This window comes from Mus caroli, chromosome 11 (genome assembly GCF_900094665.2).
Source record: "Mus caroli chromosome 11, CAROLI_EIJ_v1.1, whole genome shotgun sequence".
NCBI lineage: Eukaryota > Metazoa > Chordata > Mammalia > Rodentia > Muridae > Mus > Mus caroli.
The window spans coordinates 79,381,673-79,395,595 of NC_034580.1; the positions used below are offsets into that span (position 1 = coordinate 79,381,673).

Genomic DNA, 13,923 nt, shown 5'->3' on the forward strand with positions numbered 1-13,923 from the left:
CCAGCCTGGTCTACAAAGTGAGCTCCAGGACAGCCAGGGCTATACAGAGAAACCCTGTCTCGAAAAACCAAAAAAAAAAAAAAAAAAAAATTTTTTTTTTTTTTTTTTGGAAACAGACTCTCATGTAGCTCACACTGATCTCTAGTGTTTATGGAGCTGAGGATGGACATAAACTTCTACTCTGGTAGTGGAGGCCAGAGAATCAGGCTTCTAGACCATCCTTAGCTATAGTTGTTTGGAGACTAGCATGGGATAATTAAGACTTTGCCTCAAAAGGCAAAAACAAAAGAAATAAAATGTACATAAGACAGAGACACAGAAGCCAGAGAGAGGTCAGAAGTGCTTATTGCACAGAGAACAGTGACACAGAAGCCAGAGAGAGGTCAGGAGCGCTTACTGCTTTTGCAGAGGACCTGAGTTTAGCTACCAGCAACCATATGGTTCTCACAATCATCTTTAACTCCAGTTCCAGGGTATCTGATGCCCTCTTCTGGTCTCCAGGGGCTCCTGTATATACATGGTACACACAAACTTATGGAGGCAAACACATATACATAAAGAAAATTTTTGATCTTTGAAAATTTATATTTTCAAAGAGCTGGAGAGATGGCTTAGTGGTTAATGGCACCAACTGCTCTTCCAGAGGTCCTCAGTACAATTCCCAGCAACCACATGGTGACTCACAACCGTCTCAAGTAGGATCTGATGTCCTCTTCTGGTGTGTCTGAAGACAGCTACAGTGTACTCATGTACATAAGATAAATATATACATATTTAAAATTTTTATTTGTGCAGGGGTGAGCTTGTGTGCTTGTGAAGGTTAGAGAATAGCTTACAATAGAAGTTGATTCTTTCTACCATGTAAGTCCCAGAGAAGGAGGGAACTCAGGTTCTTGGGCTTAGTGGCAGGCATCTTTAAATCCTGAGCTATCTATTTCACAACAAAGTGGTGTGTGTGTGTGTGTGTGTGTGTGTGTGTGTGTGTATGTTTGTGTGTGTAGGAAGAGGTCCAGGCATGGTGACACTTTTTATCCCGGCACTAGAAGGCAGAGGCAAGACCAGCCTAGTCAACACAGTGAGACTTTTTGTTTGTTTGTTTGTTTGTAGTGTTTTGTTTTGGAGACTGGGACTCACAATGTAGCCCTAGCTGTCCTGGATCTCACAGAGATTCACCAGCTTCTGCTTCCTGAGTGCTGGGATTAAAGGGCTGCACACCATGCCTGGCCTGGAGAGTCTTTTTCAATCTAGCAAAACTGAATATATAAATCCTTAAAACCCATGAATCTTTCTTGACATAGCCCCAGACACAGTCGCCACAAGCATATCCATCCTACAAGAAACTGCTGATGTTTCCATACGCCGGGCTGGTGGCTCTTCTATTTCAGTGTCTTCTCAGCAAGGACTTTGATTCTTCTAGAGGTTAAAGAGGATCCTGTGCCCTGCACTGTTTATTCTTTGTTTCCAGCACATTAGGAAGGAGGAGAGACCTCAGTAAGATTCTTGAAAAGTCTTTAGGGCACCATTTAATCCTGCAGAGACCAGGGCTCTAAACCTCTAAATATATCCTTTTCCATTCTACTTGAAATCATTTAGAAAAATGAGACTTAAAGTGGAGCAGCCATTGGCTGTTAGGAAGTATTTTCCCACTGGGCAGTAATAGAGACCTCACTTTTGTTGGGACTTCCCTAGGTAACATGACAACCTTGTGCTTTTCAGGGCGCAGTTACTACTTTAGCCACTGGGTGGCACAAATTCACAGGAGTCCATTTGAAAGTGCTTAACCCACAATCCACAGAGCACTTGTTGCTAAGTGTCACCAAATGAAGGAAAGTTGTGGAGAGATCAGGTTTATTTGGCCTAAATTTCCAGTGTACAAGTGAAGCTGCATTTCCTAAAATCCAGGTCAAAGTTTTGGATAAGGAAAAGAAAAAATGTTGGAAATCCCAGCACTGAGGAAATGGAAACAGGAAGAGTGCCATAAATTCAAGGCCAGCCTGGGCTACTTAGTATACTTAGTTCTGTGCTAGCCTGAGCTAGCATGAAACAGAATGAGATTCTGTTACAAACAAGAATATTGTCTTAAAAATATATATAGGAAAGGGGCTTAGAGAGACAATGGCTCAGTAGTTAAGAGCTCTTGCTGCTTTTTCACAAGACCAAGTTCAGATTCTAACAACCACCCATTCCTGGCTTTTCTAGGTGTGCACGTGCATGCACACACACACACACACGTACACACACATACACACACACACTCACACACACTCACGCACACACACACAAACATAAACACATAAATAAAAAGTTGTACAAATAAATCTTTAAAAAAAAAAAAAAACATACCAGCCAGGCATGGTGGCACACTCCTTTAATCCCAGCACTCGGGAGGCAGAGGCAGGCGGATTTCTGAGTTCAAGGCCAGCCTGGTCTACAAAGTGAGCTCCAGGACAGTCAGGACAGAAATCCAAGAGAGAAGACTATAAAATTAATTTATTAACTCTTGCCTTTAATCCCAGTACTTGGGAGGCTGACGCAGGAATACCAATTATGACTTCTAGGCCAGGCTGGGCTGCATATATGAATTCAGCTAGTCTGGGCTAGGGAGACTGTCCTAAAAACAGACAGACAGACAGACAGACAAAAGCAAAAATAAAACCTGGGATTGAAGCTTAGTTGGTAGAGTGATCATGAAGCTCTTAGTTGGTAGAGTGACCATCAGTCTTTAGCATGATGTAAACTGGTGGGCACACTTATAATCTCAGCACTGAAGGTAAGAAGCTGGGGATTTCAAAGTCATCCTCAACTGTATAAGACTGACTCTCAAAACTACCAACAAGATCTTGACGGAGGGATCACTCAGTCTGTAGAGCACATTGAAAGCATGAGAATCTGAGTTTGATCCCAGGACTCACGTAAAAAAAAAAAAATGGATGTGATCGTGTAAGCATGTCATCTCAGTGCTATAGAGACAGGAGGATCCCTGGGACTCCCCAGCCAGCCAGCCTGGCCCATTAGTAAGCTCCAGGCTGATGAGAATTTCATGTCTCAAAAGAGGTGGATAGAATTCCTAAAGATAACATCCAAGATTGTCCTTCTATCTCCACACACAGGCACACACATGCATGTGTGCACACACACACTAAAAATAACAATGAATGAATATTAATTGAGAGATGAATTTGTTGGGTATGGTGGCATATGTATGTAATCCCAGCACTTGAGAGAGAGAGAGAGAGAGAGAGAGAGAAGAAGAAGAAGAAGAAGAAGAAGAAGAAGAAGAAGAAGAAGAAGAAGAAGANGGAGGAGGAGGAAGAGGAGGAGGAAGAGTAGGAGGAGGAGGAGGAGGAGGAGAAGGGGAGGGGAGAGGAGAGGCAGGTGGACCTCTATGAACTCATAGCCAGTCTGGTCTACATAATGATAGTTTCAGGCCAACCATAACTACATACAGAGACCCTTTCTCAAGGCTTTAAAGTAGCAGCAGCAGTAATAGTAGTAGTAGTAGTTGTAGTAGTAGTGAGAGTAGCAGCAGCAGTAGCAGTAATGTGTTGTAGTGGTAGTCATAGTAACATAATAAACAGAAGGAGATGAATTCAAGCTTCACCAACATTCACAGGGTGGGCCCTCTTTCATTTCCCTTTCTAAAAACCCAGTAACATCTTGGGGCTGGGTGGGCTCAGTGGTTAAGGGGTACTACTTTTGCAGAGGACTTGAGTTTGGTTCTCAGCATCCATGTTGGGCAGTTCTGTAACTCCAACTCCAGGAGCATTGGATGCCTCTGTCCTCTGTGGGCACTGTTCCCACATGTACACATATACAACTCAAAAATAAATATAAATCTTAAATTTAAAAAATCCAGTAGCAAACTTCATATGAAAATGAAGATTACCTGATTCTTTTGGACAAAAGGAGTCAGGCTTGGTGCCACAGTTTTATAATCTCAGCTACTCAGGAGGATCACAAGTTCAAAGCCGGCTTGGGCAAGTTAGGCTGTGTCTCAAAAAGTAAAAACAGAAAAAGGGCTGGAGATGTGGAGCACTTGTATGGTACATGCAAGGCCCTGGGAGCTGTCTCCTTTACTGGGAAAACAAAGCTGAGCTATGCCACCCTTAAATGATGCCACCCACTCAGTGGTGGGGCATCAACACATACTATGAGTGTTTACAACAAACATGATGTTTTGTTAGTACAAAGCAATATATAAAGTCACACAGATTCATAGAGGCACTACAGATTCTCAAGGACAAGAACCAGGAAGTACACTTGATAGAGAAATAGACCTCAAGACAGTCTGAAGGCTGTTGTGTGAACTTGGGAGTGGAATTCTGAGAGTGGGAGGGAGGGGGCACACAGACGCTTAACCTGTCCTAGGCAACTATGTCGATAAGTGAAGGGTTTATGGCTCCTTATCCTAAGGAGCACTTCTTGGAAAATAGGTCATTCTAATGCTGGGGAAACACTTTAGGTCAGAATCTGTTGTGTAGCATTTAAAGTGGGGTTAGGGAGCAGTGAGGGCCGCTACTGCCCCTAAGCCCCACCCCTGCAGAACTATGGGGTTCAGGAAAGGAGGAAGGTTAATGCTTGCTCAGAAATTCCAGATATCCAGAGTCCTACATCAGTGTTTTGCTTTATTTTTGTTTGTTTAAGACAAAACTCTTTATGTAACACAGCTAGTCAGGACTCATTTGTAGTCTAGGTTGGCTTCAAATTCATGGAAAGCCTCCTGCCTCAGCTGTCTGAGTGGTGGCATTACAGCATGTGCCACCCCAACCAGCTTGGTTAGTTTTGATTCAGTCACAGGTATAGCTTAAAAATTAAGAAATAGTGAGCTGGAGAGATGGCTCAGCAGTTAAGAGCACTGGCTGCTCTTCCAGAGGTCCTGAGTTCAATTCTCAGTAACCACATGGTGGCTCACAACCATCTGTAATGGGATCTGATGCCCTCTTCTGGTATGTCTTCTGGTAGCTATCCTGTACTCATATACATAGAAATCAATAAATTATTTCTTTAAATTAAGAAATGGAGACTGGAGAGGTGACTCAGCACTAGAGAGAACTCATTGTTCTTGTTGAGGACCCACGTTGAGTTCTCAGCCCCTCATGTCAGCTGATAACCACAGGCAACAGACATACATAGTGCATATTCATACATGAAGACAAAACATGGATGCACAATAAATAAATCTGAAAATGAAGAAACGGCTATATACTTGCTGCATATTTTGGGTTGACAATATTTTAGACTTATTTTTGTTATTTTAAGGTACGTGTATGTGGGTGTGGGTGTGTACAAATAAATTCCACATGCATGTAGGTAGGTACCTGTGCGAGCCAGAAGAGGGTGTCAGGTCTCTTGGAGTGACAGTTACAGGTGGCGGCTATGAGTTGCCTGGTATAGGTGCTAAGACCCAAACTCAGTTCCTCTGGAACAGGAACAGTTCTCTAGCCCTTTATAGATTTATATTTTGTATTTATGTTTAACAAAATAACACTTTTTAAGAAAAAAATCTTTCTTGTAGCACCTTTTATTTTCTATTTTGCTTATCATACAAAAACTGGGTTTCATTGTGACATTTTCCTATGTATATCTCATACTTGAGTCTTACCACACACACCCCCCACCTCCTTTTTCTCTAAAATAGTTCCCACTTTTGCTTTCTGGTTATTTGCATTCCATTACTTTTTCGGAAAGGAATTGTCTTTTGAGACAGGGTCTCACTGAGTAGCCGAGATTGGCAGAGAACTCACTATGTAGTTCGTGCTGGCCAGGAGGAATTCCTGGCAGTCTTCCTGCCTCGGCAGTCTAGTGCTAGGATCATTCCTGGGCCGTAGCACCTGGCTCTCAAGCAATCCTTCTAACATCCCACCAATACAGCCATTTACTCAATGCCATTAGGCAAGAGCTTCAAAAGCTCACAGTAGAGGTTTTTTAAACGTGTCTTGTTTGCGCCAAATAAGAATCTGCCTTAATCTTTGGACTCAAAAAAAGTATTGAGAAGCTGAGCGGGTGGTTCACACCTGTATTCTCAGCACTTGGAAAGCTGAGGCAGGAGGATAATGACAGTCCTACATAGTAAGTTCAGAGCAGCCTGGGCTACTGAGTGAGAGGGGGAAAAGTCCTGAATTGGGATATAGCCAGGTGGTGTGGTGCAGACTTGCAACCCCAGTCTTAGGAGCTAGAGAGAGAGAAATCAGAAGTTCAAGATCACCGTCGACCACATTGTGAAGTTACAGCTAGCTAGACTGCACAAGACCTTATCGAGCAATGCAAAACAAAGCAAAGGGCATCAGGGTCACACCAACCCTTCAGAAAGAAAGGCTTCTAGCTCCCTTTGAGACTGAAAATACACACAAGATAATTAGTGTGCCAGTTGGAAATAGGGTGCTAATGTACTAGTGGGAAAAAGGGACATCAGGTTAAAAGTGGTATGGAGAGTGTCATGCCATGCAATATATGTCTCTCACTATATACACTTCTATTTGTAATGCCCAGAAAAGAACTATCAGTGTTACTGGTTACCTGTGGGAGGGGGCATTAAATGTAACTTTTATTCTTCTATTCCTTTACAGTCTTCATTATTTTCTGTAAGTTTCGATAGTGAGAATGTACTTTAGTAATCAGAAAAACACTTTGATGAGATACTTTAATGAGAAACCATTTGCAACAGGAATTTGGCACTTTGCAGAGGACTTGCTGGCAGTTGCATTGAGTGTTTTATAAGAGTGTGTCTACAATGATGACCGGAGCATTTGTGTGTGACTCTGGGCAATCTGCAGACTGAAGTCCACATTGCAAAGTCCACACAGGAGTGCCCTCTTCTCCTCTGCTCTCCTCAGCTCCTAGTTTCCAAATCCTCCCTCTGCTAGGGGAGGGATTCAAAGTGGCTAGCAGATTAGGGAGTGGGAAAATGCTTGGAAGAGTCTTGCTGTTGCCAAGACAACTGCCCACAAACAGAATGCACAGTTTGGACCGTGTCAATTTCCACGAAGCAAGTCAGTACAGGTGTCACCCAGGTCTCACTCTCACAGAAGAGCAGAACTGACGAGCACCCAGCATGGCTCTCATCTTCTAGGAAATCTCACGTTTCCCGGTTACGGAACATTCTGTTGGTGAGGGAAGGGATGAATGCTGGCATTAATCCTAGAACCAGATTGAGTCTTTTTAATGACCTCCCCTCCTAGACTGGGGAAAGAGCAGGCTTTTTTTTTTTTTTGTTTCTTCTCAAATAAAGGGCCAAGCAAAATAATGGGTATCAGAGTAAACATGAGGTGATGTTTTGAGTCACTAGTCGGGTACACACGATCCACTCACATATCCAAGGCCACGCATGGTCCTGTGTCCCCTGTCTGCTGTGCCCTGAAAGTGTGTTCTGTGGAATTTGAGAGGTTCTTCCGCTCTTCCAAGAAGCTTTGACTCACCATTGCCTTGTATCTGTCCTTTCCTCTTGGCTCAGCTTGTTCCCTGCTTAGGTAGTACACTTTCAAGAATCCTGTTGGGAACAGTACTTAAAGTGGAAGGAGGAAGGCTAGACTTTGTCTATGGTTTCTTCTTGAGAACTAAGAAAACAGAATCACCTGCCAGACTTGGTGACACGTGCCATGCCTGTAATGCAAGCACCTAAAAGTGGGAGCCAGGAGGATCGTGAGCTGAAGGTTATCTGGGAGTGAGTGTGTGTGCGTGTATGTGTGCCTGTGTGTACACATATACATGACAACTGGGAAGGTTTCACAATCACAGGGAAAGCAGCAGGACGGCCCCATCCACTGCTTCAGTTGCTTCAGGCCCTGGCTCTCTTTTCCACTGAACTCAATGTTTTTGTTTTATTTTTCGAAACAGGGTTTCTCTGTGTAGCCCTGGCTGTCCTGGAACTCACGCTGTAGACCAAGCTGGCCTTGAATTCAGAGATCTGCCTGTCTCTGCCTCCTGAGTGTTTGAATTAAAGATATGTGCCATGACTTTCTAACCCCTCGGAACCCTTGATTAGCAGGTCAGACTCTGTTCATAGCTATGCCCTTGTGAGAGGGCTCATCATCATCGAAATCATTTTGTTCTAGAGCCTTTATCAAAACCTTATGCAGCTCATTGGTAAAATAATGCCCAGCCAGGAGGTGGGAAGGTCTGGAGTTCAAGGTGATCCTCAGGTACATAGCAAGTTGGAGGCCAGCCTGAGCTACATCACAAAATCTTGTCTCACAAAATTAAAAATTAAATAAATAAGGCACAGCCAGGCCTTCTGGTGCACACTTGTATCGCCAGCTCCTCTTGGAGGCTGAAGCAAGAAAGTTGAAAGTTCATATCACAGCACAAAAGAAAAAAAAAAAAAAAAAGGAAAACAAAGCATAATATCAGACCTACTTCAGGAATCCTGAACCTTCAGATTTCATGTGAAGCTATATTTCTGCTGTTCTGAAACTCTTTAGGAATGACTTATTAAGAAGGGCCTTGGGGGGCCGGGCGTGGTGGCGCATGCCTTTAATCCCAGCACATGGGAGGCAGAGGCAGGCAGATTTCTGAGTTCAAGGCCAGCTTGGTCTACAAAGTGAGTTCCAGGACAGCCAGGGCTACACAGAGAAACCCTGTCTCGAAAAACCAAAAAAAGAGAAGGGCCTTGAGATGCCTAAGGCTGGGTTCCCTTTACCAGGTTGTTGATAACTGTGTGTAGTTATAGAGGCTAAATCGTAAGTCATAAGCCCTGGAGAGGAGGTGCCCCATGGAAGGTGGATGACAGCATGAGCATGAGGAGAGCTGGGAGACCAAGAGGAACTGGGATGTGTGCCGTGCTGTCAGCTCCAGGCCTTGGGAGGGTGTGTTTGTCTCTCCTCCGAGAAACCAGCAAGGGCCATTCATAACACTTGGAGGCAAGGACTTTATCTTCATTTTCTGGGATGGAAAGGTAACCCATTTATGAATGTGCAAAGTGAATCGCAGAGGCATATGGCCGTGCCAGTTGCAGAGGTATGAATGTAGCTCTGCTCACCCCAGGCCTTGCCTTTACTTGTCCTGGCATACCATTTGATTATAATGTCCCCGTGAAGATTTAAGTGTGAGAGCTTCAAGCGTCATCCCGTATTGACTCACAATGAGGAGATGGTGGTCTAGAAGACAGTGCTTGTGTTCAGAGTCAGGTGAAGCACAGCTCAGAAGTGTGTCTGGTAGATTATAGCGATGTCTATCGTCTTCTTTGAGTCTGAAGAGTTAGGAACATTGTGTTTCACCTGGAGATGGAAGGGACACATGAGTAAGGGTGATGACCTAAATCATCATCAAGGGATGGCTGAGGAGAAAACCCTGCACAAATCAAGGACACCTGAGTTTGCCTCTTTGCTGCCAATGGTTGTTCTGCGACTATGTGAACACAGTGCTTATGAGCTTAGCACCTAAAAATCACTAGCTGGGTGCCCATCTTCACCCCTTCCTGACCATGTTTTCTTGAATGGAAAAGGCTGTATGTCCAGCTACTTTGGATCCCAAATACACAGAAATTCTAGTTCATTCCGTGAATCAAACCCAACGAATCTCATTATGTTTTAGAGAGGTAGGGATTTAGACAGAGATCTGGGGCCTGAGTGAATGTTTAAGTTTGAGACAGGATCTCTTATATATCAAGCTACCTCACTATGTAGTGGAACATGCCTTGAACTCTTTTTTTTGTTGTTGTTTGTTTGTTTGTTTGTTTTTGTTTTTTCGAGACAGGGTTTCTCTGTATAGCTCTGGCTGTCCTGGAATTCACTTTGTAGACCAGGCTGGCCTTGAACTCAGAAATCCGCCTGCCTCTGCCTCCCAAGTGCTGGGACTAAAGGCGTGCACCACCACATCTGGCTGCCTTGAGCTCTTGATCCTCCTGCCTCCATCTCCCAAGTGCTGGGAATATGGTGTGTGCTACCACACCTGTGGGAAGTGGATAAAGTCCTGAGTGAATCTTAGACCTCTTCTGGCCTCCACAGGCACCAGGAATGAACATGGTGTACATACACACATCCAGCCAAAACACCCATGCTCATAAACTTAGAACATGCTAATCTTGCCCCAAGGCGACAAGTGCATTCACATGTTTGAGTACCAAGATAAGAAAAGTCTGTCACTAGGTTGGGGGATGGGGTGCTTGTCACTATTCTGGGCTTGAAAAGAATATTCTATTTTTTTTAAAGGTCATTTTTTTAATTAGGTATTTTCTTCATTTACATTTCCAATGCTATCTCAAAAGTCCACCCATACCCTCCCCCCAACTCTCCCCCCACTCCCACTTCTTGGCCCTGGCGTTCCCCTGTACTGAGGCATATAAAGTTTGCAAGACCTATGGGCCTCTCTTTCCAATGATGGCCGACTAGGCCACCTTCTGATACATATGCAGCTAGAGACACGGGCCTGGGGGGTGGGGTGTGTGTGTGTGTGTGTACTGGTTAGTTCATATTGTTGTTCCACCTATAGAATATTCTATTCTTGGGGGCTGGTGAGATGGCTCAGTGGGTAAGAGCACCCGACTGCTCTTCCGAAGGTCCAGAGTTCAAATCCCAGCAACCATATGGTGGCTCACAACCATCTGTAATGAGATCTGACTCCCTCTTCTGGTGTGTCTGAAGACAGCTACAGTGTACTTACATATAATGAATGAATAAATAAATAAATAAATCTTTAAAAAAAAAGAATATTCTATTCTTGAAAAGAATAGCAGCACCTGTGTCATGCTGGACTATGCAGGTGTGTGTGTGTGTGTGTGTGTGTGTGTGTGTGAGAGAGAGAGAGAGAGAGAGCGAGAGAGAGTGTGTACGAGTGAGTGTGTTTGTATGTGTGCATGTGAGTGTATGGGAGGGTGTGTGTGTGAGAGAGAGAGAGAGAGAGAGTGTGAGTGTGTGTATGTTGCTGAGAATCAAACCCCTTTACTACCCCATCTTTGAAACCAATTCTCAGTGCTATAATTCTACAAAAATGGACAACTTGCTCAGTTTAGTGTGTGAAGAGTGACTTTGTTTGATGACTGGTTTTGTTAATTTGTTTTTGAGACAGTCTTACTGTGATGCCCAGACTGAGGCTTTGAGCCAGGTCCAGTGGAAGCCTTGTCTTTTTACGTCAGTGAGAGTCTGGATGTCTCAGGGAAACGGCCCATTCATCACTTTCTACTATTTCAAAGCTGAGTCTACACCTGGCCTGGGCGTCTGCATTAAAAGCAGCTCGGTGAATCACCCTCTAGTGTCAGGTCAGACACTAAAAGGCACTATTTATAATCTTGTCAGGAAACCTAAAGACAAGGAAAATGAACGTGGCTTTGCCAAGTCCCTAGACTGAGTTGAAGTGCAGCCGATCCTAAGCATCGCTGTATCTGAGAGTTACCCAGTTTGAACACTTGTGTTTCAATGCTGAAGATCTTATAATTAGGGGGAACCTTCCTAAAGAAATGTAAAACGTAACTGGATGATGGTGGCATGTGCCTTTAATGTCAGTACTCAGGAGGCAGAGGCAAGGTGATCTCTGAGTTTGAGGCTAGCCTGGTGTATAGAGTGAGTTCCAGGACAGCCAGGGCTACACAGACAAAACCTGTTCAAAAAAAAACCAAACAAACAAAAGCAAACAAACAAAAACAAACCAAACAATCAAACAAAAAAAGAAATGCAAAACTTACATCGGATGCAAACCTTGTTCAGGGTCCATGGGACCTGAAGTATTATTAGTTTCACCATAAATCCACCTCTGCTTACAGAACTTTTTTTTTAATTGTATTTTATGTGTAGTTGGATGCTTGTTTGTGTGTGCATTATATTTGTACACAAGAAGGCCAGAAGAGGGCACTGTAACCCATGGGCCTGGAGTTACAAGGTAGTCATGGGTCACCCCGTGTGGGGGCTAAGAACTGCTCTTAACTTCTGATCCATCTAATCAGCCTTTTTAGGGAGCTTGTTAAACATTTAAGGATAAGATGAGCTCCATAGCATAAGCCTGCTTCATGCTTCTCGGAAAGCTGAGGCAGGTGAATGATTTGAAATTAAAAAAAAAAAAAAAAAAAAAAAAAAAAAAAAAAGCTAGCCGGGCAGTGGTGGTGCACACCTTTAATCCCAGCACTTGGGAGGCAGATGCAGAGGCGGGCGGATTTCTGAGTGCGAGGCCAGCCTGGTCTACAAAGTAAGTTCCAGGACAGCCAGGACTATACAAAGAAACCCTGTCTCAAACAAAACAAAACAAAACAAAAAAAGGCTAGCCTGGGCAACATAGTGAGAATCTATCTGAATAATAGTAAGAATAACAAAGATTCCAGGACCCATTCTAGACACCAGGCATTCTAATTCAGTGTATCTGGGTCCCAGAAAATGCATTTTCTCTCTCTCCTACTACCCCAATTCAACCTTTTCCCATAACTCCCTGTCTGTCTCTATATCTCCTTTTCCTCCTCTTCTTCCTCCTTTTCTCTTCTCTTCCTCTTCCTCCTCGTTCTCCTCCACCTCTTCCTTTGCATCCTCTTTTTTTTTTTTTTTTTTTTTTTTTTGAGACAGGGTTTCTCTGTATAGCCCTGGCTGTCCTGGAACTCACTTTGTAGACCAGGCTAGCCTGGAACTCAGAAATCTGCCTGCCTCTGCCTCCCGAGTGCTGGGATTAAAGCCGTGCGCCACCACGCCCGGCCTTCATCCTCTTTCTTCTTATTTATTTGCTTTTGTTTAAATGGTATCTCCTGTAGCCCAGGATAGCCTCAAACACCGTATAAAGATAAAGGTGAAGTTGGCCTTGAACTACTGATTCTCTATCTACCTCTAAAGTGCTAAGATACAAATAACTTTTTTTTTCTTATGGGTATCCTGGAATACACTATGTATACCAGGCTGGCCTAAACTCATCGAGATCTGCCTGCTTCTGCCTCTGCCTCTGCCTTTGCCTCTGCCTCTGCCTCTGCTTCTCTGCCTCTCTCTCTGCCTCATACTCTGCCTCTCTCTCTGCCTCTGTCTCTGCCTCTCTTCCTCTGCCTCTGCACCTCTGCCTCTCTGCCTCTGCACCTCTGCCTCTCTGCCTCTGCCTCTCTCTCTCTGCCTCTGCACCTCTGCCTCTCTGCCTCTGCACCTCTGCCTCTCTGTCTCTCTCTCTGCCTCTGTGCCTCTGCCTCTCTTCCTCTGCTTCTGCCTCTGCCTCTCTTCCTCTGCTTCTGCCTCTGCCTCTCTACCTCTCTTCCTCTGCCTCTCTGCCTCTGCCTCTCTGCCTCTGCCTCTCTTCCTCTGCTTCTGCTTCTGCCTCTGCCTCTCTGCCTCTGCCTCTCTGCCTCTGCCTCTCTTCCTCTGATTCTGCCTCTGCCTCTCTGCCTCTCTTCCTCTCTGCCTCTGCCTCTCTGCCTCTCTCTCTGCCTCTCTCTCTGCCTCTGCCTCTCTGCCTCTCTTCCTCTGCCTCTGTGCCTCTGCTTCTGCCTCTGCCTCTCTGCCTCTCTTCCTCTGCCTCTGTGCCTCTGCCTCTCTGCCTCTGCCTCTCTACCTCTCTGCCTCTCTGCCTCTGCCTCTGTGCCTCTCTGCCTCTCTTCCTCTGCCTCTGTGCCTCTGCCTCTCTTCCTCTGCTTCTGCTTCTGCCTCTCTGCCTCTGCCTCTCTGCTTCTGCCTCTCTGCTTCTGCCTCTGCCTCTCTTCCTCTGCTTCTGCCTCTGCCTCTCTGCTTCTGCCTCTGCCTCTCTTCCTCTGCTTCTGCCTCTGCCTCTCTGCCTCTCTTCCTCTGCCTCTGTGCCTCTGCCTCTGCCTCTGCCTCTCTGCCTCTCTTCCTCTGCCTCTCTACCTCTGCCTCTCTGCCTCTGCTTCTCTGCCTCTGCCTCTCTGCTTCTTCCTCTGCTTCTGCCTCTGCCTCTCTGCCTCTCTTCCTCTGCCTCTCTGCCTCTGCCTCTCTGCCTCTCTTCCTCTGCCTCTCTACCTCTGCCTCTCTGCCTCTGCCTCTCTGCCTCTGCCTCTCTGCCTCACTCTGCCTCTCTCTC

General features: G+C 45.0%; 2 protein-coding genes across 4 annotated transcripts in view; one reads left to right on the forward strand and one right to left on the reverse strand.

The window, feature by feature from the left end:
• Acaca (acetyl-CoA carboxylase alpha) overlaps positions 1-13,923 on the forward strand; it is a 271,901-nt gene that overhangs the window by 11,095 nt on the left and 246,883 nt on the right. The window lies entirely within an intron of this gene.
• C11H17orf78 (chromosome 11 C17orf78 homolog) overlaps positions 6,627-13,923 on the reverse strand; it is a 22,662-nt gene continuing 15,365 nt past the window's right edge. The window contains exons 7-8 of one of the 3 annotated variants that reach the window (XR_003837971.1): positions 9,076-9,212; positions 6,627-7,100 (exon numbers count right to left, since the gene is read on the reverse strand). Coding sequence is in view for 2 of the 3 variants with exons in the window: in XM_029483177.1 (XP_029339037.1) it covers positions 9,135-9,212 (78 nt within the window). In the remaining variant the exon portion in view is untranslated. Of the gene's footprint in view, positions 7,101-8,551; positions 9,213-13,923 lie in introns of those variants that run through there. The other 2 variants (XM_029483177.1, XM_021178353.2) reach the window with 2 other exon arrangements.